At 42.6% G+C, this 26674-nt stretch overlaps 2 protein-coding genes across 2 annotated transcripts; one reads left to right on the top strand and one right to left on the bottom strand.

Moving 5' to 3' along the window:
• The first annotated feature begins 693 nt into the window (after positions 1–693).
• Positions 694–2772, top strand: CLEC14A (C-type lectin domain containing 14A). Its single transcript, XM_066552852.1, is given in 4 exon segments — positions 694–736; positions 739–807; positions 810–853; positions 856–2772. Coding segments are annotated over 4 exon segments (1410 nt in total). The 3' UTR covers positions 2110–2772.
• Positions 2773–11075: 8303 nt separating this feature from the next.
• SSTR1 (somatostatin receptor 1) lies at positions 11076–14630 on the bottom strand. Its single transcript, XM_066551819.1, is given in 2 exon segments — positions 11076–14433; positions 14436–14630. Coding segments are annotated over 2 exon segments (1200 nt in total). The 5' UTR covers positions 14461–14630; the 3' UTR covers positions 11076–13258.
• Between the last annotated feature and the right edge of the window lie 12044 nt (positions 14631–26674).

Genomic DNA, 26674 nt, shown 5'->3' with positions numbered 1-26674 from the left:
GGCTTAAAATGCAGGCAGGCAGTAAGAATCTCCATGTGCTGACCCACACAGGCAAATAGCTCAATGCCTCTAACCTGGTGCACCATGGAGAAGAATGAATGCAAGAGTTACAATTCCAGTAAGCAGCAGAGCTCTGAATACACAGCTGCTACAACACCGTAAACTTTGACTTAGGTGGCTGTTAGCATCTCAATGCCTTGATTAACAAAAAATCCGAATCCATCTAGAATTAAACCAACAAGCTCTTGCTTTGTTATGAAAACCTCTTTTCCATAAAACCAAGTCTACTGGCACCCAAATGGACTGAAATTACTGAGAAACCAAAATCAGATTTTGTGACTGTTAAATCACCCCCTGTATCCAGAGCTATGGAGTTGATGGCACAGCCTCACTTAACCAAGAAACCTCCAACCTTCAAGGAAGAGATAAATTAAGCTGGACCGCTTTTCTCCGGTAAGCGCTGTGCAACAAGCTAGCAAGATGGCCCGGGCATCTCGGGGACACGGGCCTGAAAACAGGGTAGGGTGACCTCGGTTCGACAGCTGCGGCTCGGGGCTTCGCCACCCGCCTGCCCCTCCGACAGCGGAGAAGGCAGAGTCCTACCCGGCGGCTGGACACCCGCCCGCCGGGCGGGGCGAGCGCTTCCTGGCGGCGCCGGGAGCTGCTTGTCCTGGGCCCTCCAACAAACGGAGGATGCCGAGGTCAGCCACGGCTCCCGACACGTTTCCTCCGGCAGGTCCGGGGAGGGCCATGGCAGCGGGGTCGGCACTGGAGCGGGACGGCGCGGGCAGCAGAAGCCAGCCCAAGCCAGGCCGAACTCCACCACAGCCGCAGGGTCAGCCCGCGCCCCTCAGCACGCCGCGTCCCGCCGCCGGCATGAGGCGGGCGGGGCCCTGGTGCCTGCTCCTGGCTGCGGCCTGCGCCCTGGGCCGGAGCCCGCCAACCCCGCGGGCCGCCGTGCGCTGCCTGGCCGCCGGCGCCTGCTTCAGCGCCCACCTCGCCAACGTCTCGTACGCAGAGGCCCGCGGCGCCTGCCACCAGCGGCGGGGCAGCCTCGCCTGGGTCACCGGAGAGCAGGAGCTGGACCTGCTGCTGGAGCTGCTGGCAGACGCGGCGGTGCCCGTGCCCGCGCCCGCAGTGTTCTGGGTCGGCCTGAAGAGGAACGCCTCCGCCTGCACCCACAACGAGCAGCCGCTCCGCGGCTTCTCCTGGGAGGGCGTCGGGGGTGGGACGGCCCCGCAGGAGGTGCCGGCTGCGCTCGGCCAGTGGCTCCAGGAGCCCCTGCCGTCCTGCATCACCGCCCGCTGCGCTGGGCTGCACCTGGCGCCTTTCCCCAGGGGCGACCGCAGATGGGGCTGGAAGGAGCAGGTCTGCCGGCTGAAAAGCCCGGGCTACCTCTGCAAGTACCAGTACGAGGGTGCCTGCCCCGACCTCCGTCCCACGGGCGCCCTTGACCTTGGCTATGGGCTCCCCTTCGAGGAGCGCAGCGGCGGCCCCGGCTTCAGCCCGCCGGGCACCGTGCTGACAGTGGCGTGTCCCGGCGGGGAGGTGCGGCTCACCTGCCAGCCCGAGCCGGGCGGCTTCGCCTGGAAGGCGGCAGAGAAGCCCCTCTGCCCCTGCCTCTTCGGCCGCACGACCCCCGACAGCGGGCGGTGCGCCGAGGTCGCCGGGTGCCGCGATGCCGCCGGCGGCTTCGCCTGTGCCTGCATCCCGGGCGGCCCGGACGGAACTCCCTGCCCGGGCACGGCGCCGGCCCCCACCGCTACAGGTGGCCCCGCCGAACCGTCGGATGCCGGGGTGGAAGGGCAGCGTCCTTCCATCCCGACACCCGGCAGTTCCACGGAGCCGCCCGCCACTGCCACGGCCGCCGCCGGCGGAGAGAAGACGGCTGCTCCGCCGCCTTCCTCCTCCTCCTCGTCCAACTACGTTTTCATCCTGGTGACGGTCGCTGTGGTGGTGCTGGTCATCCTGGTCATGACCGTCCTGGGGGTGTTCAAAATCTGCTTTAACAAGAAGTCCGAGGGCCGCGGGGACAAGGAGCCGCCGGAGGCCGGCAACAAGGCGGAGGCAGGCTCCGCGGAGCCCAGCGGAGCAGCGGGCGGTGAATAGCCCCGGACCGCCGAGGCCGCGTCCCTCGGCGCTGCCCCGAGCGGCAGCTGCCACCCGGGCCAGCGCTCGGCTGCCCACGTCCCCCCTGCCCCCTGCCCTGCTGCCGCGGGGAGCCAAGGGAGAGGCGCCGCGGGACTTCGCTGGGCAGGGCTTGGACATTATCAAACGCAGGAGCGCACAGCGATATTCTTTTGAGGGGATTGAAGTCTTTGGACAGTCGGAGTTTTTGTTGGTCTGAAAAAGAGTTATTTCGGTGCTGATTTCACTAAAATATAAATAGATCAGCCTGGCCGACAGAGCGATTGCAGCTGCAACAATTGTGCATTTTTATCCTCTCAGAAGCTGTTCGTCTGGTGCCTTACTTGGAGCAAGCATAAAGTGGGCCACTTTGAGCACTTGCATCTTGTAATTTACAATTCACTCCTTGCCTGAGTGGTACTTGGAGGCTCTCGTTTTCAGTCTAATTGCTGGAACTTTTGGAGAGGTGAACTGCCATAATTTTGGGTGAAACTGCAACCCATGTGCTTTCATACTGACATTCTTAAAAAATGAAAGAGCATTTCTATACTTAGAAAGTCATTAAACTGCTGAGGAAGTGAGAGGTTAATGGGGAGTCAGTTTTATACTTCAGCTGATGAAAAGAATAAAAGATAATGTAAATCATGTTTGTTACTTCATACTCATTTTTATTGTAGCGGAGAATAATTTTTTTCAGTTACAGTTTTTCTCCTAAGTTAGGTAGTTACAAAACTTGCTTTCTGTGTGCAATATGTGGCTCCCTTAGAAGGAGACAGACAAGGTGCTGACACACCACACTGCGTGAGGAGTTAACCTGAGTCCAAATACATCATGCAAATCTCATTCTCTTTAGTCAGATATATTGTTTTCCGTGGGGTCCCTGGAGAATAAGGAAAGATTCACTGTTCGTGCCCTTTTCTAAATGAGGTAAACACTTCCTCTGTGATTTCCCTTGGGAATTCCTGTAGAGGAGCTTTCAACCTGGCTGCAGAAGTTGCTTTCTGTGCAGTTCAGAGTGCTGATGCTCACTTATTGTTATTATGGTGTTGGTTTTCAATTAAAGTTGTAATATTAAATATTGATTCAAGGTTTTCTGAGTGCAGTTATACATATCTAAGTGGTCTCATCCAAGCCCTTTGGGGTGCAGGGAGAATAGGGAAATATTTTCTTCCCTTAAGAGAACTTTAATCTCTGAAATATCTCTTTAAATACACTTGCTTGTTTGTTTGTTTTCCTCTCTTGAGAGCTGACATTCTTACTACTACTTTAATGTTGAGTTTGAAGAACTCTGTTTAAAAATAATGCATGTTATTATTACCTATTTTTCTTGCAAGCAAAGACTTGATGATAAATATGGTGTAATCATCTGCAAAGGATAAATAATTACATAAGTAGAAGTTTTTATTTTTCTCTCTCTCTCCCTTTAATGATGATAGGCAGTTGCCATCTGGGAAACAGTCTTTTGCTTTTGGTAAAGAGGTCACTGGTATTTGTGAGCCATCAGACTGACTGTAGCCATAAATTCTCCTGTATCATGACAGGAATTAAATCCATCTAGGTGAGAATGCTGCTCATTACAAGGTGACTCATAATCTGCATACTTTTTAAATCTGTTTATCTGACATTTATATTTCAGAAGGCAGGCATTTTTCAGCTTGGGCAGGAAGCTTGATTCTACATTCAGATGTTCACAGATTTGGAAAATCACTTAGCCATTAATGCCTTATTTCTTAATAACACCCCTGTTGCTGTCAGTGTAAGTAATTTCTTTTATGGGATGGTGTGTGTGGAGCTCTCTTCTTCTATTGGAGTTGTATAAGCAAATAGCAGCTAAGATGAATGAGAACCTCTCTAAATTATATTTTTTGTATGTTTTAGTCTTCCTCTCATATCAGATAGCTGAACTCTTCTGACAGTCTGATGGGACTGTCCAGGTGTGTTTTTCGAAGCTCTAGAAAGTCTTTCATTCTCTGTTTCTGGAGTCTTACCAAGCACACAATTAAGTGCTGAGTTAAGCACCTGCCTATTTATTTTGACATCTCTCAGTATGTGACTCAGACTATTTAGTTAAAATATACAAGTTCATGCCCTTGCAAGCCATTCACCTGTCTCATAATTCCCATTTCCCTCTTCCTGTGAAATCATGTTTTGATTTAAGAGTTCTCTTTCTCACACAATTCAGGATCATTAGACATTTGTCTAGAGGACTGCACAAGGGTTCTACTATGTTGTCCTCAGCTTATAATTTGACTTATGTGAAACCAGGCTGTTTTGCATCTAAGGATGGGATCCATCTTACCATGCGTAGATATATCCAATAATTGATCTAGACTTTTTTACTCACCTAGACACCTGTACTGCCTATCAAGAGAAATATGTGCTTGCAATTAATCTCATTTTAGACTAGATGCTGAAAACAGGACCTATGAATTACATCCTGAAAGTGCCCTTTCTCTGCATTGACTGAAAGAAGGCATATGGAGGCTAAATATATTTAAATGCCTGTAAAATACACATTTAAAATTAAATCAGAAAAATCAGCTCACTTAAGTCTCCAGCTGTGCAAGTCACTTTTCTAAAAGCAAGCTCATGGTGCCTTCTGTCTCTTCAAGACATGGCTAAATGGTCATAATTTTATTATTGCTTTTATTGCTTTTATGTGTTAGAGATTCTTGTTCAGTATGTCTGGGTTTTTTACCTTATTTTTGCAGTCAGTAGAATGCAAATCAAATAGCATTTGGAGTTGTTTGGAACCTGGCAACTTTGAAATGCATGAATTTATCTTTCTCTATTGTTTCAGACCAAAAAGAAGATGTTTTGGGAGAAATGACTGATCATTTTTGCTTTCCACTCTTGATCAAATTGGGTCTTTAGTGAATAAGAAACCAACACATACCTGTCATGCAACCATTGGTTCATATCACAACCATGATTCACTGGTCTGCAAGGCAGATACAGAGCAGGGTTTGCTGTTTACATCCACAGAAGGAGAATAAGTAAGATCATGATGAGTACAGATAATCATAACAAGTACTGAGATAATAAAAGTGTCTGATTATGAAAATGGATGCAATTTTAATAAAAATTATTATGTAACACTCTATAGAAAACCCACAATCAAATGCAAGCATTTTTCCAAAACATGGCAAAGATAGAGACAAATCCTTTCTCTCGTGTTGTACACATGCCCATTGAATAAACATTATATAAGCACATTATATTCCAACTGTTTTTCCAGCATAGGAAAAAATATTATTTCATCCCATATTAAAGCCATATAAATCACATATAAACTTTGTATCAGTGAGTTTTACAATCCTTACATTTGTAATGAAATGGTGATAGCAAGACACTGTTACTATGCATTTGAAAATGGTGATTCCTTCAAAGAATAGGAATGTGCAGATCTCTTGTCTATCACAGTTATCCAAAAAGTGTCCCATGTTGCCAATTTTAGATTTCCTTAATTCCTACAAATATAGTTTCACTGCTAGGCAAATAATTTGTCAGCTGCATATTTTACTTATGAGCAAGTGATGAATTTTTAATGGTTTGTTTCATCAAATAAAAAGAAATAAAACTTTAATTTCTACATTTTAAAAAAATAATTATTTATGCTGCTAAGGGCTTAATTAGGTGTTCTGTGGGATTGAAATGAAATCTATAAGTGGACATGGGAAAAATTTGAGTACTTCTGACAACACTTCTCCTTGTTTAAGTGTATCACATAGCTTAAAGAATATTAAAAATATAGTGGATTCTGTGCTTCCCCTGGAAACTCCCTATCACTTAATTTTTTTCATGTTTTAAATCCCAATTTTCTTTCCTCATTATTACATAGAGGTCAGTCACTGGTAGATGCAATGTAGCTCCTTCTAGAAATATTATTTTCTTTATTTCTTCAGTTTGTGGACACTTAGCAAGGCTGTAGTGTGGCAATTCATATATTTCACTAAAGATATATAATTGACTTAAAAGGCAAACACAGCAGGGCAGCAGCAACAGTAACCACAGTCCCAGGGCTTCAAAACATTAAACTTAGTATCTTTTCTTCTTCCCTCAGTTCTTCTGCCCAGTATGCAGCCTTGTCTTTCTCTTCTGGGCTTGTAGTCGGGGACTCAAAGACTTGAAAGTGGATGTGTAAAAGGAATCATCTAGCAAGCAAATCTTTTCCCTTTTCTGTATTGCTGACTAGAATCACAGAATCATAGAATGGTTTGGGATGGAAGGCACCTTAAAGACCATCTTGTTCCACCACCCTGCTGTGTGCAGGGACACCTTCTACTAGACCAGGTTGCTCAGAGCCCCATTCTGGCCTCCAACTCTTCAATGGATGAGGCATTCACAACTTTGCTGAGAAAACTGGTCCAGTGTCTTGCCACTCTCACAGCAAAGAATTTCTTCCTCATGCCTAATCCATTCCTACCCTCTTTGTTTGAAGCCCCTCCCCTTTGGCCTGTCACCACAAGCCCTAGGAAAATGTTCTTCAACCTTCTTGTAGGTACTGGGAGGTTGTTTGTAGGTACTGGAAACCTTCTCTTTTCCAGGCTGAACAACCCCAACTCTTTCAGCCTGTCTTTGTAGGAGAGGTGTTCTAACCCTCTGATCATCTGGGTGGCCTCCTCTGGACTCCAGCATGTCCACATCCTTCTCATGTTGGGAGCTCCAGAGGACAGCACAGTACTCCAGGTGGAGTGGAAGCGGAAGTGGAGCTGGGGAATGCAGAGGTGTGGTGGTGGTCCTGCCTTTGTTATGTACTTCCCTTCCTTCCACCTGCCAGTCCTTTTGCATTCTAAGTCAGAAAAATGGGGAAACAACCACTCTTATGTATTTTAGGGGTAATATTAGAGAAAGAAGACTGCAGGTTCACAGAGAGGATGAGCTGAGGAGGGGAAGATGAGAAAGACAGGCAAGCATCCATCTTTACCAGGGCGTATCTGTCCTAACTATCTTCTTGCTGCATATGTTTCCAGGTGTTCCTCAAAATGTGGTAGTTTGCAAACGAATAAATATTTTCAGTCATTAAGCCAGGAACAGCATATGGGTTATAACCTGTCAGAAAAGCATGGTTTTGTTTTTGGAATGTAACCAGCAGGCCTTGTGTTTTTGGCTGATAAGAATGATTTACACTGTTCTCTGGAACATAGCATAAGATCATAATTACAGATAGCTTGAGTGGGATTATAAGTGATCAAAGTCTTTAATGCCTGTGCAGAGGAATGTGTTACATTACTTTTCATTTTTAGGAGTATATCTTTCTCTAAGGGAAAGGATTTTTCTCAGTCATTGGAACCTGAGCAACTTTGAAGATTCTGCTCAAATAAGAAATACTGTAAATTTTACTTTATTACAGTGAAAGGGCAGTGAAAATTCTTCTGTATTCAATTTCTGTCTTGTCAATATGAGATTCTTCTTGATTTGTGTTAAGGAAAAAAATTATTAGATCTTTTTCTCTATTTTAATGATAAAGGAAAAAAAAAATCTGTGAAATTCAGTGTCTGAAAAATCCACAGTAAATTAACATTCAGAAAAATCTATTATCTATCTGCTTCTGCCTTGTTTTCCTGAGTTTCTTGTAATTCCATAAAGTATCTAAATTGTCATTTAGTTGTTAGTAAAAATGCCTAGATACTTTCTAACCTTCAAAAATAACAGTCAGATTGGAAAACAGCAGCTGACATAAAAAGCACAACTTCATATTTTTTGCTGAGTTGGGAGTTTGTGTATTTGCTGTACTCTAAACAGTGGAAGTTAATTATGTGAAAGAGCCAAATTCCTGCTTTGCAATGCCTGTACTGGACTCTACTTACTTTCTTCTGTTCTTTCTTCAGTCTGCTGAGAGAGAAGGAATGAAGTATCCACCAGTTTGGCCTTCTTTTATATCCATTCTCCCCCAAATATCCAGCTTTGCCATGTTTTGGACCACTCCAGTTGACCAGCAATCCCTTGGGCTTTCCATTGTGAATCTGAGCACGGGCAAGCGCTGTGTGCCTGAGTTGAGCTTATGCCACACTCAGCCCATGGCAGCAGCGCTGGTGTCACCTGGCATTGCTCAGCTTTATGAAGTGCAGTGCAGTCCAGCACCCTCCAGCAGCTTCCCCTGGGCTGGTAGGGCCCACACGTGCACTGACAACAGCACTGTCACTAACAAGGTAAGTGGAGACCATACAATCCTGTTCCAAGTCATAAATACAACACAATTCAGATCCCAAGTCAGAAATGTGGTAATTGTTATCTGTCCTACAACTTCCCTATGCTGTGAATTTGGGCACTTTTATTTGAGCCTTTCTAGTTAGGAAGCTCAAGAACCCACAGAGCAGCCCTTAGACATATTACACAGTGTAAGAACCCATATAGAAAAGACATTTTGGGGGGGGGTGGTGGTGGTAATGCAGAGTAGAAGGAATTTTCTGTATATTTATATAGTTTCCAAGGTGATGCTACCCATCATAGACACCATAACCATACAAAGACAAATGTATTCCATCCAGACTGGATACAAAAACCTGTACACCTCAGGCAAGATACAGCACCTTGCTATTTCTGCTTCATAGCTGCTTATTGCTCTGCCAAATCCAGATTTTAGGCTTTTGGAGAAAAAAGTTGGAAGGGAGTGGGCGTACTTAGCTTTTATTGAAAAGCATCTGTCTTGTCAAAATTTTGCTTGGTTTGTAGCTGTCTAATGATGTACTTTGAAATACTCTCAGGTTCACCTTTTTTCTTGGCCATTTCTCTCCACAAAAAGTAATATCTAAAAGCATTTTTCTTAAAGAGAAATCTAATTAGTAAACCATCCTTTCTTCCTGTGGCTTAGCCTGAAGTTATTAGCCAAATAAGGCTACATTGAAGAGGATGGAAGTGCTAAATACACAATTCAGTAGAAGTATTTTATTCTCCTCTAGAGATTCATAATTCACATTCTTGTCTGTAGAGCCCTGGTGTCAAGTAAGATTCCTAGGGACTAATATCACAGAGTTTAGAACACTGGATTGATATTTCTTTCTTGGCTAATTTATTTTGGTTTTTTGAAATTATTTTTCTTGGATCTTTTTTTAATCAGGATTATAAGACATTAAATTGTCACTGTTCTAGAAATATGGCAGAGTAAAGTCAAACCTTATATAACATGAATGTATGACATCATTAGGTTCTTTTATTTCAGTAAGACTTAGTTTCATATTTAGAATTAGGATGCTGATTTTGGTAGCAGGTTAAAATACAGCAAATAGTCAGTGTTAATAGAGAATGCCATATACATTAGAAATGCAGATTTTTAGATTTACAGAAACAACCAGAAAGGCTGTTTTAAAATTCTGATTCACTGGAAAGCTGGCATTTCAGAAATTCTTTCATCACATTCAGAAAACTGATTCTCATTCTCTGTGAAGATATCAAATGGATTCTTTAAGAGTCGAATGCAAAGAAACCATACTCAGTGTAATATTCTCTGCTGTAGGGACCATCCAGAGAGGCAGAATATCTGCATGCAGCCATCACTTTTTTCATCCACTGTCCAGATATAAAGGGCCTCTGTGACCTTGTTCAAGTCCACTAACTGCAGGCAGCAGCCAGCCTCAGGATTCTGAGATGTGTTGTCTCTGCTACTCCACTGGGAAGCCTGGTGAGAAAGGAAAGTGATTTCCTGTGCACCATTGAGTGGGAAAATGCTGCAGCTGATGTGTGCTGCCCACCTGATGTGAGTTCCATGTGAGGATTGGTCTCTGGAGTACATTCTACAGAAAACAGTCCAGTCCATTGACTGGGTACTGCTTGGTGCTGTCCCACTGCTGGGTATAGGTCTCAGGCTAAACAAAGTGCAAATGTTGCCTGTGTTTCAGTGGCCACAAGGCCAATTTCCATGACAAAGTGAATGCAGTATTTTTAAAATATAAACCAATACTCATGGGGAGTATTGTATTGTAACCAGTATTACTCCTGGTTACAAATTACAATTCACCCACTTGCAGCTGTATAAAAAGGTCAAAATGTCACCAAGAAATAAACCGCTGTACTATTTTTTCAGTGAATTAAGCACTAGTTAAAATAATTTCCATATAAAATCTGAATATTCTTATTTGCCATTTGGAAAGCATTAAAAAGAGTTCTGTTTATTTTCTAGTACACATTATTTCATGAGAACAACTTTTTATCTTTCCAGTGGTTATGTTCTACTATTCAGAATAGTAACACAGAATGAACTAACTTTCTTTCTATCTAAATTGAATGATTTACTGCTGTTGATCACCTCTCCCAGAGTGAAAAATAGCAGGAACAACTGTTAGTTTGGGATAAACAGATTTTGTTTCCAGCTGAAATCACACAGAGCCAGGAATCATAGGGGCAGTGCTGGCTGGGAGTGAATCAGCCCATCCATCTGAAGGCAAGCCTGCCATCTACTGAAGGCCCAACCCAACCTCTGCGATGTGCCTGGGAGAACTGAAACTAAAGTGCAAATGCTGGTAGGTGTGCAGGCTTCCATTGCAACCTTTGCAAGGCAAAGAGAAAAAAAAAAGAACAAAACCCAGTTCAACTTTTCATTAAAGCTGAGTATGCAGTATGAATCTCTATGCTTTTTCTCTCTTGCTTCATCGTGTCTGAGATTAAACAAATTCAACAGTAAAAAGTAGACTGATTCTCTGTTTGACTAATCTGACCATACATAAGGATATGCCTGGGTGAAAAGGACCACATAAGATTATGAGATTGATGCCATCTTGAAGATATTCTGAGTGAGAATTCAAGTGAAGCCCTGGAAATAGCATCATGGATATCATGGGGCATTTTACTGTTTTGACAGACATTTGATTTCTGTGAAAATTTAATTGAGCTTATAAAGCAATTTCATCCTCATTTCCCCATATGTACATGTAAAACATGACAAAATTTAATATTTGCAAGTTTTCTTTAAATCTTGTCCACTAGGAAGTAAAAGAAAAGAAACTGTACAATTGTTAAAGCTTTTCATGAAATATTTTAATAAGGATGTAACAGTTTCCACATTAGCAATTTTTAGACTAAAAGGAGTTGACTCACAGTCCATTGAAGGGAATTAGGATTTTTTTCTCTCATTTTGATGGACTTTGAATCAGACAACTTTGAAATACTAAATTTATACATTCATTTAACAGTACCTAAGTTTTGGTGAAAGAAATGTACAAAGTAGCATCCTGCTTTTTGCTGCTGAGAAAAGTTAAAGGGTATAATTCAACAAAAAAATCTGTAGTCAATCCACCACCACAAATACTAGATGCCTTAATTGTCAACCTTACACTTTACACTGTACTTAAGCACTGCAGCTACGAGTACAATGCTATGGGTATGCTGCTACTAGAGATTTTTCCAGTCTCTTGCTTCATATTGCCAGTAGTTATAATTGATACAACCACAGTATTGTGCTAGAGAAGTGATTTGTCACAGCTGCTGGGAGACTTGCCACTGTGTGACACTGTTAGCATAGGTGGTAGAAAGCAAAAAACATAGCTGCTTATTTCAACACAGTCTGTAGCAACACTTCTGTGTGGGATAAAAGGCAGTAGGGATAGAAGGTTTCATTTAATCAGCTGTCATTTATCAAAGAAAGCTTCAACTGTTTATATGAAATTTGTTTTGTCATAAGAGAAGAAGAGAGAAAATTCAAGAGAGAATTTCTGTGGGGGAGACAATGAAAATGAAAGAGTTAGAAAAAAAGACAATGTTTTTATCTGGAAAGAAGCCTTCTTGAGCATCACCCATTTTAAATGCAACCTTGCAAGTAGCCACCACAGACATAAGTACACAGTATAGATTGCTTCAGAAAAACACGTTCACAACACAGTGACTAGAATCAAATAAAAATCAAACAAGAAGACATCTGGCACACATTAAAAACAAGAATCCTTAGAAATGAAACATTAAGAAGCTCTGGGTCAGTATATTACATTGGCAACATATGAAACCCATTTTGTTGGGTTTTTTTAGTGCAACAGAAGAAACTGGAGCTAGGGTAATAGCTATTACTGAACAGCTACTTTTTCTGTCAAGTATTTATTTCAGAGACTGGTGGAGATTTTTAAATGACTCCCCCTTTTTCCATATAGGCTAAAGTGACTTTGCCATCATCTAGGTAATTCAAAAACTGTCTCAGCTCCCTTCATTGCTGTTTCACAGCTGACGGAGCAGGCTCAAGACAGCAGATTCACAGTCTATGCTCCCTTTAAACTTTAATATCAGCACACTTTATAGTGTGTGTGGACAGATTCAAACATTTCCCAACTCAGCAGTCCCCCCAGCTCCCATCTCAGTGAGTCCCAGCCCTCTGCTCCCTGTGTGTCACGGGACTGCTTATCTCCCATCATGAGCAACCTGCTGCACAGCTCCAAAGCAAAGCAACAATCAGATTTTTTCTAAGACATTTTCTGCTCTGTTTCTGCCAAGGAGCACAGAGAGCCAAAGTCCCAGTGAGTTGGAAGTTGTCTGCAAAGCAAAAAAAATCTCCATGACTATGCTGCTTCTTTCTCGGGGACTTTTTGCTCCCTGCTTTCTATTTTATTCCAGGGGAGGGAAAGGTAGGCACAGAGAGAGGCTACTCACTCCTTCCTGGGCGAGGGCAAGGTATGGGTTGGGGGAAATTTTTCCAGCATTTCTAATCTCTGAAGAGAAGGTGTGTACTGACAGATGTTGAGTGGGGTCATTTTCAGCTGGGGGGAGTCTGAGCCTGAATGCTGGGGCTTGACTGAAGCAGGCTCGACTCAGTGGCCTGGGGTGTTCCACCAGCCAAGGGGAAGGGCAAACTGTACAAAAGATGGAGGGAGAGAAGTCACTGCAGGACCTTTACAGCCACTTGTCAGACACAGAGAAGAATGGCAGAGCCAGGCCACCAGACCCTAAGCTACCAGACCCATGAGAGCCACAATTCACTAAGTGGATGTCAAAGCATCAGAGAATGCACCGGCTTTCAAGGGGGGCCGACGAGGGTGCAGGGGGGCAGCAAATCAAGGATGTGGGGTTTTCTTCGCTCTTTCTTGCGCCAAACACTGGTGAGAGTGAGCAGGACCAAAATCCCCTCCCTCCCAGCCTCCCCATGCCACAGCCCTGGCTTCGCTCACCCTCCAGCTGGGGGGCAGTGAGGGAGCTGGGGGACAGGAATGCTTCCTTAGAGGGTGGTAATCCTGGAGGTGCAAGTGCCATTCCTGTACATGCTCCCTGACTCCAAGTTGTCTGGGGGAAAGTCCTCCACGCTGTATGCCCTGCTCTTGAGGGCAGTGGCATAGTAGTCGATGGGTTCCTCTGCAGCATTGTCCATCCAGCTGAGGCAGAGCAGCCTCTGGAAGGACCGCTTGAAATTGTCTGAGAGAAAACCATAGAGGATAGGGTTGGCACAGCTGTTGGCATAGCCCAAGATGACAGAGAGCTGGCTGATGGTGGCATCATCCTGCTCTACAAAGACATTGACCAGCTGCACAATGTAGAAGGGCATCCAGCAGATGACAAAGACCATCACCACCATCATGACCATGAGTGTGATCTTGCGCTCTGAGCGTTTGCGTTGCTGCCAGCCAGCCTTCAGGGCCACCATGCGCATCTTAGCGATGATGAGGATGTAGCAGAGGCAGATGGCCACCACAGGCAGCAAGAAGCCCATCAGAAAAGTGTAGATCACAAAGACCACCAGCCATCTCTGGGTGGGCTCTGGCATGAGCATGTTGCAAGCCACTGTTCCATCACTGTTGGCTGCTGTGTTGGAGAAGATGATGATGGGCAGGATGATGAGGATGGAAAGCACCCAGACACCCAGGTTGACCATCTTAGCCACTGTGGGCCGGCGGTACCTGGCCGCCTTGATGGGGTGCACCACGGCGATGTACCGGTCCACACTGAGCACCGTCAGGCAGTAGATGCTGGTGAACATGTTGATGGCATCCACACTGAGCACCAGGCGGCAGAGCAGGGAGCCAAAGGGCCAGTGGTGCAGCAGGGTGGAGGTAACCAGAAAGGGGACGCTAAGCATCAGCAGCTCATCTGCAATGGCCAAGTTGAGGATGTAGATGTTGGTGGCTGTCTTCATCTTGGCATAACGTAGGATCACGTAGATGACCATGGAGTTCCCGCACAGCCCCACCAGGCACACCACGGAGTAGATGAATGAGATGAGGATGGCGCTGCCCTGAGACTCACTCAGGGTGCTGTTCGGAGCGCCAGAGGAATTCCTGCCGCCCGAGTCCATGCCCTCCGCCGCCGCCTCCTCCGAGGCGCCACCGGCTCCGCCGCCACCACTGTCGCTGCCGCCGCTCTCGCTGTCGCCGCTGTCGCTGCCTGCACCGCCCGGAACCTGGGGCAGGTGCCATTGGGGAGCATCCTCTGCCCGGACCCCCACGCCCCGGCTCAGAGCAGCAGGCGTCCGCCGCCGGCTGCGCTGGGCATCATCCTGTCAGGGATGCCGGCGCGGCGGCTGCGGGACGCGGGCATCGGGAGAGAGGCGGCTGCAACTGCTGCTCCCCGGCTGGTGAATGATTAATAGCAGCGGCGCGTCACCAGCTAAGGAAAGAAGGAAGGAAAGAAAAAAAAATGCAGGAGGAGACGTAAGTGGGTGTCCCTTCCCACCCCCTCTCCCCTTGCCCGCCTCCCATCCCGCCCTCCGGCTGTTCGCAAATCCGGCAGCTCCAGGGCAGCCTGTTCCCTGTTCCCACTGCCCCACGCTACTCAGTGCCCCCCTATCCCGCACTTCTCTCCCCACCCAGTATAGTTTCCCCCACTTCCACTGATCCCCTCCCCGTCCACCGTCCTCTCCCTCCATTCTCTGCAGCTCTCCCTCCACGGCACCTAGGTCCAGACCAGGGGCACCCCTGGCAAAGGGACTATCCTTTGTCCTTTAAGAAAAAAGCCTGGGTCTTGCATGGGTGAGCAGTGTTACCTAGGCAAGCATGCCTCATGTCTACGCAGCTGCTGTAACCCTCTCCTGTCACTGCACCGTCGGCATTGCCCACCTCACAGCGCTGGCACCAGGCACGGCACCGAGCGACAAAGCACAAAACATTCAATCCTGTGCACTCAGCACTGTCCGTGCCTCCCACCGCCACGCAGCTCCACACCCCCGACCTTGTCCTGTCCCACCACCAACAACTCTAGATATCACCCATGAGCAGCCCTGCCCCTCTCCACACACTCTGTCCTGAAAGATGCCCCCTATCATATTGTAACACCCCGGCACATGTTTTGCCTCTGTCTATCACATCCAAGAGTGAGTGAGCAATTTGCACACTGCAGCTTGACACGACTGTTTACACCACTGTGGTGCCAAGACCATCTCCCGCTGTCCACGCCTCTGTCCCCACACACCTGCTTCCAATCATAGGATCACTTCAAGCTCAACCACCACATGCTGCCTCACCAGTGTTACAACCCCCTCTCTTAAAATATACTTTAAATATATAATATATTTATATAAAATATACACATATATACTTAATATATACTTAAAACATATGCATATCCCTGATAGGACTGTATCCACACCAGGGGAGGCTATAAACCCTCCTGAGCCTGTACAGTGACACAAACCATTGGTACCATCTCCATTCATATGCTGCATATATGCACTACATAACTTCTTCCAGCTGTACCCACCAACTGCTTCTATACATTGACCTATGCTGTGCTGTTTTTTACATACACCCTGATTCTAGATGAACACACATACACCTGCAGTTTCTCCTGTTGTCATCTCTAGGCAGACACTGACACCTTAAACACCTCATCCTCACCACCAGTTCTAAACATACGTGAACATCTTCAGGTAGTCCTAAAGCTGCATCTCTTCTCTGGCAAGCAAATTTTTCTTAAAAAAAGAAGAGCATGACCTTCCCATACACCTCTCCTGCTGGGCAATATGTCTTCTCTCTACATGTTTTTTTTCTGAGTATACCATCTGTCCTTACATGCTTGTACATAAAACTAAATCCTTTTTCATATACCACCATGACCATTCTCTATATACCAGCTGACTGTTCTGTATTAACCAGACATGGTTACTCACTAGTTCACACAGACCCTCACACTTGCTCACTGCATCAACATTCCCTCAGCCCAGGCATACCCATAAAACACTCAGTAAATGCTTATTTATTCTGTTGTTTGTAGCCCCCATCTGTGTGAGCAAAGCACACCTGTTTGGTAGTGACCTGTCTCTTCACATAAACTGCTGCACAAGAGCACCACTTACTTTTGTCAAGAACAGCAGGTCCACATCACACAAATATCACCACGGTGCATATGCTGCTATATGCTCCCCACTGCACTGCTATACTCAGCATCACACATGCATCCTTGCAACCTACTCATTTTACCGTGCATACATACCCATCACCTCCTACTGTTCACACATCTTTCCTGTTATCACCGTCTGCCCACCATCACAATTATGCATATTATCACTACCCACCACCTTAATATGCAGATACATGCAGCATTACCATCAATTGATTACGACCCATCGTCAGGAATTTATTCTCTCTAGAACCATATATATCCTTCTACCTCTCATCAACACCAGCATCTATTTAAACACATGCATGTAACCTCTCTGACTGAATGACTTTGCCCATATCAGTCATCACCTCCAGTCATACACACCTAGGCACTCCCATGTGATGGGCATGTGCTCTTTGACACCTTGTCAAGAGTATTACATTTAGCACATGCATACTTTTGCGTGACCCTTACCAAGCTGTTTCTTTTCCTTCCATGTTAAAAGAGAAGATTGTGAATACATATAGATGTATATATACACTCCTACACATTAGAAAAGTAGCCTTATTCAGTTTTTAGTAATTGCACACAAGTTCTATTTGGATGACACACTTTGTGACTTTTGAGGAATTTTTTAATTTTTATTCTAATATGGAAATGCATTTATTGAGCAGTTTTTGCAAACGATTTTACTATTGCTATAACTGTTCCTGTATATGAGGGTTTAGCTAGGTGTTTGAGCACTTGGGGATGTTATACAAATTAAAATTCATGCTTACATTTGGGTTTTAGAGATTGTATATTCTGATGTGTTAGCATCAGGGCTTCCAGCATACAGAGAAAAAAATTATATTTAACACCATGGAAAATCCTTTCTTGCAATGTGCTATCTGACGCTGCTCAAATTTCTGCAATTACATAAATTTAGCTGAAGATTTATCTTTAGAGTTTGTATACTAGAGAATATGAATCAGCCTTCAGTCACTGATATGAGAAGGAGCAGAAGTCAATAGCTGCAAAGCCATCAACAAGAACATCTGGTTGGTTTCAGCACTTCAGTCTCTCGGAAAACCTACAGTTCAAATACAATCCAATTTTTGTTTACATAAACATTAGTTTTGATGGTCATTTGCTTATGGAGCACAAACCAAAGGGTTTCCTTCTTTCACATTGTAATAAATTGGCATTTAGACGTTCATGCTATTGCCCATTTCACATTACTTTGCCATGCTTGGATTGGTCCACGCCCTGCTCCCAAAAGGGTTGGTAAAAACTCTTCTGTTGAAGTAGATGTGAGCATGGTGTTCTTTCTTACTTCATTTATTCAAAATAAATCACTTAGAAATTGTGATCCCTACAACCGTAGTAGCCCCATTAGGCATCACACACATACCTGCTTGACATAAGTGCCCAGGAAAAAGAAATGCCATCATAGGCATAATTATAATAATGTACCCTGTGCTACAGCATAGACTCAGAAAGTTTGATATCTCCATTCACTGAAGTTTCCTTTGGATACAGAAAATGTCACAATAGAGAATGATATCACCTTCCAAAAAGGAGTTGTTTGAGTGCCTGCTTAGTCTCTTAGATCAGTTCCTCTAACAAATATTACAGGTATTAATTTACTGAGAATTTATAGCTACTGATCTTTACAAATGTTCAATGTTGCTCAAGATTTTTAACCTCAACTATTTGATAAAGTAGAAATATTTGATCAGAAATAATGCATTTTATTATCTCAGTAATGATATACTGCCATTTTAAATACCAACACTGGCGTAGTTTTAACATTCAAAGATTCCTTTAATGCAGAAATTCTGACATAAACCAATTCTAATTTGGGAACGTACTTAGAAATTTTATTCTTTTGGAGTTCTTTCTTTTGCCTAAGGACTTTACTGTAAGGAGTAGACCAGAGGTCTAAACTTGTGTTTATAATCTACCTGTCACAAAGTGGGGATGGGCAGCTTGACCTTCTCAACACAGTCTGCAGGTTGGCCTAAGATATACACAGAGCCTTTCCAATTGCCCATTTTTGTTGCAACTCTTGCCTCTCATGGAAGGCAGGAAAAAGAGTTATCTCTCAGATAAACTTCTGGGCCATGCTGGGAAGTCTAGGACTAAGGCTTAGGCCATGCCTGGGGTTAGAATTAGGATTGAGACAAGAAGCCCATAGCTCCAGGTGCAGTTGGGGTTCAAGGGGGAGGATCAGTGGTGGGGTAATCTGTGAAAAGAGCTCACACCAGAACACTTGGGATAACACTGGACATCTCAGGATACAGTTCATCCCATACCTAGGCTTATGTTAGGGTCAGGAGAGAGACAAAGCCAAGAGCTCCAGGTGAAAGGGGTTGAAATGGGTTTAAAACCAGAATAAGGTAGGGGAAGACTCCACAGATGCTATCTCCTTACAATTTTCTCCTCTTTGCTATAGGATGGGGACTCTGGATAGGGTAAATCTTGACTACTTGTCAAGTTCCCCCTTGGACTGGGGCTAGAAAAGAGACAAAGCCAAGAGCTCCAAGAGAGCTGAACTTTAAGAGGGACTGGTAAAGGGTGAGGAGAAGGCTGCAATTTTTTCTCTGTCCGCATTCTCCTACAGGAAATGGCTGAGCTGTCAGGTCAAGGTCCATTCCAAGCACACTGCAGGGTTAGACCTAGGTGAGGCAAAGCCCAGAGCTCCACATGATGAAGCCCTTCCCAGTGATAATCAGAGTGCAATCCCTTCAGCTCCATCTGAACTATCTGAGGTGAGAGTGCCAGTGATAATTAGAGTAGCTGGCAAATCTTTCTCCTGATGGCTGTGTAAGGCTGACACTGAAAATCTCCAACTCAAAAAAGCCTACAAACAGCTCCCAAGGCAGATGATACCTTTTCTCTCTGTCAAGACTCATTGCACCTGTGTCATTGTGTCTCGAGTACCATGGCAAGAAAAAGCAAACAGTCATGACACTTAAAAAGAGGTCTATGGTAATTCATTAAATATTTAAACCTGAGACAGTATATGAATAGTTTTCTTCAGTAGCTTTCTTTTGAGCACAGCAGTGATGTGGTAATGCATGAGACTGCTCTAATTTGCATACACCATGAACCCTAAGTAAATTCAAAAGAGTTTTTGTGGGCTGAGTCATTTCAATGAGGTCCCACTGACTAATTGAGTAGTGTCTCCTATTCAAACTGTAGACACCCTGTGCACCACTCAAACCAAGTGTTTCTTAAATCTTGCTGAGAAATTAATGAGTGAACACTCTTACAACCATATATTTCTACAAAATAGTAAAATATAATATAATTTGGGTAATCAATTGAATTATAGCTTGCTATAGTTTTGTTAAAAACCATTCAGTACCCATTTCAATAGCATATCCTTGGAAGTCATACATTTTTCATTACCTTTTGATTAAGATGGAAAATTTTGTGCTGCTTGAACCACTCAGATGTAAATTCTGTTCTTAATTTTTGAAAGATATCATTGGATGAGCTTTGGGTCAGCAGAGATTTTAACTTTTTATTAGAATGTCAACATATTTTTAAAAGCTCCCCTTTTAATATAGATATTTTATCTTAGATGTCATGATTCTGGTTATAATTTTACTTTTAGCAGAGTGCCTAAACTTTACATCAATTTTAGCTATGATTGAAAATGAGGTGCAAATAGACAGATGGAAGTGGTTCATTTTAGTAGTATTGTAGAAAGCATTTTCTTAAAGAAAAGTTTTGTCATTTATACCTTACAATTAATTGAGAAATTAACAATTATTCTGTAAGAACAGATGTGTTAAACAAGATTCATCGGAGAAAGAGTCAAGCTGTTGCTTAGAGAACGCACAAATGAATCTGTGTCTTCATCCAGTTACATTTCACAGACCCAGCTGCTCAAAAAGTTCAAATCACATGGCTGACAAAAGCTGTGTTACATTGCAATTCTTCCCACTTCATCATGTTTTCTACTGTAGGAGTTAATAACTGGCACAAAGTACCATTATTTAAATCAATTATCTAGAAACCATACATCAAACTGCTTTGTGTCATTAATATTTTTTCATGCAGGCTGAGGGCTGTACATGCGTGCTGACAGCACCCTCCCTCTCAAGAGCAAGGTAGCTGCCCCAGCAAACAAGATATAATATAGTACACAAATCTGACCTCAGACACACTTTTTCAAGGCTGAATAATTCTGTCTACTGGTAGTTAACCAGGTTTGTATAAATGTGCAAGTGGTTGGTTCTCAGGTTTCATCTCTTGTCTCCTGTGAAAAAGTTACTCAGTGACAAGTGTCAGAAGCAGCAGGTGCAACCCAAAAGCTACTGAGTAAGTCTGGGCTGGAAACATAGCCAAGGACAAATTGTATTTAGCAGATTTCCATCATGCCTAGCTAAAATGTGCCTGGATCAGGGCGAAAGCTGAAGAAAAAGCCATTAGGTTTTCTGCTTCTTGTCTTGTGGTGAGATGTTTCCCTACAGCAGATAGTGCTCTCTGCTGCTTCATCCAGCCTAATTTTGGAAAGGCTCTGTTATTAGTCCTCACCAGATTCTTTACAGTAATTGCTACATTTAAATGTCTGCTGGTTGGATACTGTTTTCCAGTGCTAAGTATTTTTTTTGGCAGTATAAATATTGCACTAAATGTAAGAGGAAAATAAGGAGTGATCAATTATGAATGGGGTGGGCTGGAGAGAAGGGGGGTGGTGTTTGCAAGCAAATAACTTTAAACAAATCAATAAATATTTGTATGATTGAAGAGAGCAAAGTAAATTTGTAGGATAACCATTGATGTTATATGGCACCCAGTTAAATTTTATCACTTATTTCATATAGGTTGTGGAAGGAGTCCTCAGAGTGTGAGTTTTCATTTAAAGGTGATATGAATAAATGATACAGATCTTCCTGATGAATAGCTTCTCAGCCTTCTGAAACATATTTATACAGCAAACAATTATTAAACTCACAAATCTTGTTAAAATTTGATTTTCATCACATTCTGATGTGTAATTGTTTCTTTTCACTTGAGAGTAATGGGAAGCTATTTTTAGAATGGAAATGAGAACACACAGTTAAAGGGAAATATAAGTACTAACAACTGAAGTAGCAGTAGTGTCACACAGTGACAGCACCAGTCTAGTTTGTGCTGCTTGAAGCTTAGGTCCAGCTGCACAAGACTGACTAAAGAAAAGCCTGATCCTATAGTTAACTTTGGTTATCTCTATTGCTTGTATACCTCTGGAAATGATTCAGCATTTGGGGAACATTATTTTATACACCTAACAGTCACTGAAAATATTTCAGATAATTCTTTTTTTCTAATCTATTATCTGGTATTCTCATGTCCTGTGCTTTAAGCAGCCACCAATGCTACTCCAGAAGGGTACACTGCTGTGCTCTGGGTTCAGTAGGAGAATGATGATAGCACTCTGATGTTTTAGCCTTTGCTAAATGTTGCTCACCCTGAGTCAAGGACTTTCCAGTCTCTCATGCTCTGCCAGTGGGGAGCTGCACTAAAAGCTGGGAGGGAGCCTGGCCAGGATGGGTGAGCAAACCGGCCAAAGGGACACTCCATACCATAGAATGCCATGCTCAGTTTATTAACTGGAGGGAGTAATCAAGGAGCTGCTGAAATCTGCTTGGGGACGGCCTGGACATTAGTCAGTGGGTGGTGAGCAATTACATTGTGAATCTCTTGTCCTTTCCCTCTCCTGTTCATTACAATTATTGTTACGATCATTATCATTATTGCTATTATTAGTATTATATATATATATATATACAATAAAGTGTATCATGGTTTTAACATGCATAATCACATTGCTGTCTCATTGTATGGACAGGGCTCAAAAGGAATGAAGACATTTCTATGTCTTGAGTAAAGGTACTATTAGTCATTTTCACAAGCAGTTACACACATGTAAGTGTCCCTGTTTTTCCATAATTTTATTTTCACCTCAATTTAAAACTCAAAGTATTTGTTTTTCATTTTCTACTATGCATATAATCTTCTTTCGACACAAAAATCACAAATTGTTTTCACTTCATTTCTTATTTATCCGGTTGCTGTAATTTTCAGACAGGAAATGTGTTTGCAATTTCCAAAACTATCTAAGAAGATGAGTAGTCAAGGTCACAAAACAGGAAGGGGTGGTGAATGGCCGTTTCATCTCTGTGTCACAAACAATAATGTACCTTACATCACCTTAGAGGGCAAGCTGAGTGTGATAATATGCCAGTGAAATACAGAAAAGTAGGCAGTTTTTAAGTACATGCATTTATTAGAAGATGTACGGTCTTGAGCTCTTGGATTAGAAAGAGGGTATGAAAAGTAGAAAAATGTTATAGATAGCATCCATGTTTACCTTCCTAAATTAGTAATGACTCACAAACTTTTTGGCTCCATTCAGAACTAATCCTTTGGTAGTGGGATAGAGCCTGGACTAGCACAAATACAGTGCCCTGATTTAGTGCCTGTTTGTGGTGGCAGTACATGAGGGGTGTTCCTGGAGCACATACTCAGTTTTTGCACCCAGGCACCACTTTGCATGTGAATAAAAGAGAACTGAACAGTGATATTAGGAGATACACTTGAAAAGTGATCCAAATTGAACCACTGATTTAGACATGCCCAGAGGGGCTTGGTATGGTATGTCATGCTCCACTGAATATTAAAGGCAAGCCTTGGATTTTGTATATACAGAACACTATTTTGAGCAGGAAGTTTGTTAGCATCTATACAGGGGATGGGAGACACTCTCTGCTCCACTCAATCTTTCAAATAGTGTGTGCTGAGAAACAAAATTTTTAGACCACCATTCAGACAGAACTTTCATTTTTTCTCTTTTCCTGTTTTGCTGTCATGCTGTGCATCTCTTCCCAAGTAGTTTGCATCACTCCATTTTTCATGCCAAACAGTCCAAGAGGGTTGTGCTGTTGGGTTTGCTGGGTAATAAGTCAAAGTATATATTTAACATACTTCTAATCCTGTGAAACCTTCTTGTCCATAGGATGCTGAGCCCTCATTCCCCCCAAAAGATGACTTTTCTACTGGTGCTTCTGAGATCAAACACATGAATAACAGAAAAGTAAGAGCAGTGCAGTGTGCAAGCCACCTCAGGAATAGCCTATGTAATCTACTATTCTGCTGTCTGAATGAATAATGGCAATCACTACTGCAGGGCCTGTGAACTAAGCCCTGGGGGCCGTGGCCATGCCTGGTTTGTCAGTGTGCATTTCAGTAGCCAGCAGGTCCTGCTTTTAGCTGCTGGGAAATATGGCTGCCAGTCTCTAAGCTCTGGGGGAAACCACAGGGAGCAGAGGTCTTTATGTGTTCTCTAGGCATGGCCAAAGCTCTTAAATATTACCCTATGGCTCAGACACCAGCAGACATACACAGGAGATGAGAAGTGGGAGACAGCTCTGTTTTTAAAGTACAAACAGGCATACCAGTCATACCCAGATAAGAATAAATGTTTTGTGGCTCTTCAGGATTCCCACAAAGACTCCCATGCAAGAGAAGGGGAATAAACCTAGATGTGGTTACTTCTTTCTCTTATAAAACCTATAATAACGAAAAGATATTTATTATTTTAAGGTTATCAAAATAAAATGTATTATATGCTGATCCAGTTGTGATAAATTTTTCTTTGAATTACCTGAAGCCAATATTTTATCTGAGGCAGACTGTGGAGGATGAACAAAGAACTCAACATTCCCTCTACTGATGGAAATAAACACATCACATTGTGCTAGTACATGATTATCCGGTAATAAACCCATGACTGTAAAAGTGGGGTTTTCTAATTAGACTAGAGAGAATATAGATATAGCATACCACATTGCAGCTTTTTTAGCTTCCCTAGACTAGAACAGCTATCTGCAAATATGGGAGAATGTGTGGAGAAAAGTCTGAACTACAGTATACCATTAGCAGGGGTGAAAAAACCAGCTGCCACTGCAGTTCCTTTCCATTTCTAGCTCCACATTTATTTCTGGAACACTTTAAAGGAACGGTGGGCAGTACCCTGGTGGCCTGATGGACAGCAAAGTTCTGAGTTTTTCGTTCTTAGTAGCCATGATCTCATGACCTCTATCATGCTGTGGGATAGGCAGAATTATTTTCACACTTAAAAATTTGAATTGATCAGAAAGTTAGGATTTTTTTTTTATAATAACTACAGAAGAACAGGAAGGGGGGAATTTTCTGAAGAGATTTCTTCTGAATGGCCTGTATTTGTTTCCTTCTGTCATTGTTGGCCCTTACTCATATCAGCCCTGATGCTACAATCTTCATGCACTTCAGGTATCATCTAATGCGACAAAAGCTGGTCTGAAACAGATTTTCAATGTTTAGTTTGAGAACTGGTTGCAGAATTGTCCCTTTTAAAATAGGTATTTGGTATTGAATATTCCTCTGATTCTGAAATTAGGTCTTCCAGAAAAAAAGAAAGGAAAATGTTCTTTATTGATCATGCATCATAAAAGCCCTTTGTATATCAACAGTATTGGCTTTGAATTTTTATGCATTAGCAAATCCCATTGCCGGTTTAGAGTGTAATTAGAATAGGGACAATTCTACTGACTTCAGTCAAAGCATTACCAGACTCATTTTCTGATGTGGAGAGAAAAATGAAAAAAAATTTTGGAGACTGCTAACATTTATATTATGAGATCATTTTAAACCTGCTGTCTTATCATCTTTAAATAAAATCTCTTCCATAAAAGAGATATAAAAGAGATAAAGGAGACTGTTAGAGAAGCCTGCCTCATCTTTTAACTTCTCATAAGCTGATAACACTCAATTTGCCAAAAATTTTGCCTGAAACCTGTGTAATTTGGATAGCATTTTTAGAAATAAAAGACAAGTCTTAAAGTTGGAACATCATTATTTTAAGACATAGCTCTGTGGAGGAATATCCACCTTTGATATCATCAAAGGGAGCTATGTATTGATTAATGAATCAGATTTCTGCTAAATAATGAGTGACACCAGTAGCTGACATCCTAATGGGTAAAATTATCATCATACATCTTTAATTTCACAGGCCTATCTGAATTTCCCAGTTTGGTCCTCATTTTTGTATGCTCTGCTAAGATTACAGGGCTGGAGAGTTACTGAAATACACATTCCACTATGTTTCAAGTCTGTTTAATTAAAAGTCATTGTAAAGAAATGCTGTTTCTTTCTGCAGCTATGCAGATATCCAGTGAATTCACCCAAGCTCTCCTCTACCAGGGTCCAAATTTCCTGTTCATCACGTTTCAGCAGTCATAATTCACACAAGCTTCCCTATGGACTGCAAGTTTCCATCCTTTCCATATGTGGCCACTCCAAGAAAACAAGGTTGAGGTAGCTTCCACAACATTACTTGCTATCCTCTCTCAGGAATGAAAAGATTATTTCACCACCTGTAAATTTTTAATTAAACTCAATACATTCCTTGGACTTGTGTGGTATTAATCCTACAGTCTTGTTATTTGTGGACCTCTATTCCGAGCTGGAATCAATGGTGAGCTCTCAGTGTCAGAATTTCAAGATGCACACGAATGGGCTGGTGAGAGAGAAGGGTATGTGCCCCTGTAACAGCTGATAATGTGAAGACTTGTTATTAAAAAAATTATGAATAAAATAAAAGCGAGATGGGTTTTGCAACAACAACCACTGACCTTCTTTCTCCTTTTAGCAGTTTAATGAAGTTGGTAATGAATCAGCTGAACACTGGAGCAGGGGTTTCTTGCTTCACTGTAACTTTTGTTCTATGCATATTTCTTGTATATTCAGTCCCTAATTTTAGCATTGATTTTGCTCTTATGACTTTATAGTCTGCATGAATTTATTTTCTTTCTCATAAGAAAAGCAGTAAATAATCCTCCTGAGTGCAGTTTGATTTCACATACATGTACAAACCCATTTCCTCTTGTACTTGTTGGAAAAGCTTACTCAAAATAATTTAATCTTTACTATGGGTTAGTTTATTTTAAATGAATATGCAACAAACACTACAAGTCAATGTGTCGGTACTTTTAAAGCATTTAAGATAGATATAGGAAATGGTATTTTTAACCTTTTAACTTTTAAAAAACATTTCAAATTTTTACTTAACATTTTCAGCTCTTACTTTGGTGAACTTCCAGATCCACTAGGCTTGTACATGGATGCAGGAAGATTTACCGGTTTTTAGAGACCAATAAATATACACCAAAAAGTTTCCCTTCTTCTCTTTATAAATTGATAATACTTTGAAGTGTACCCTGAGGTACACTTCTAAGGGGTAGGGAAAAAATAGGCCTGTGAAATGTGTAGAGTAAGCTCTCATGGATCTGCCACTGGTTCATCA

The sequence above is a fragment of the Molothrus aeneus genome, chromosome 6 (genome assembly GCF_037042795.1).
Source record: "Molothrus aeneus isolate 106 chromosome 6, BPBGC_Maene_1.0, whole genome shotgun sequence".
NCBI lineage: Eukaryota > Metazoa > Chordata > Aves > Passeriformes > Icteridae > Molothrus > Molothrus aeneus.
Note: the sequence above shows the minus strand (reverse complement) of the source record. Positions and strands in the feature narration are given on the sequence as shown.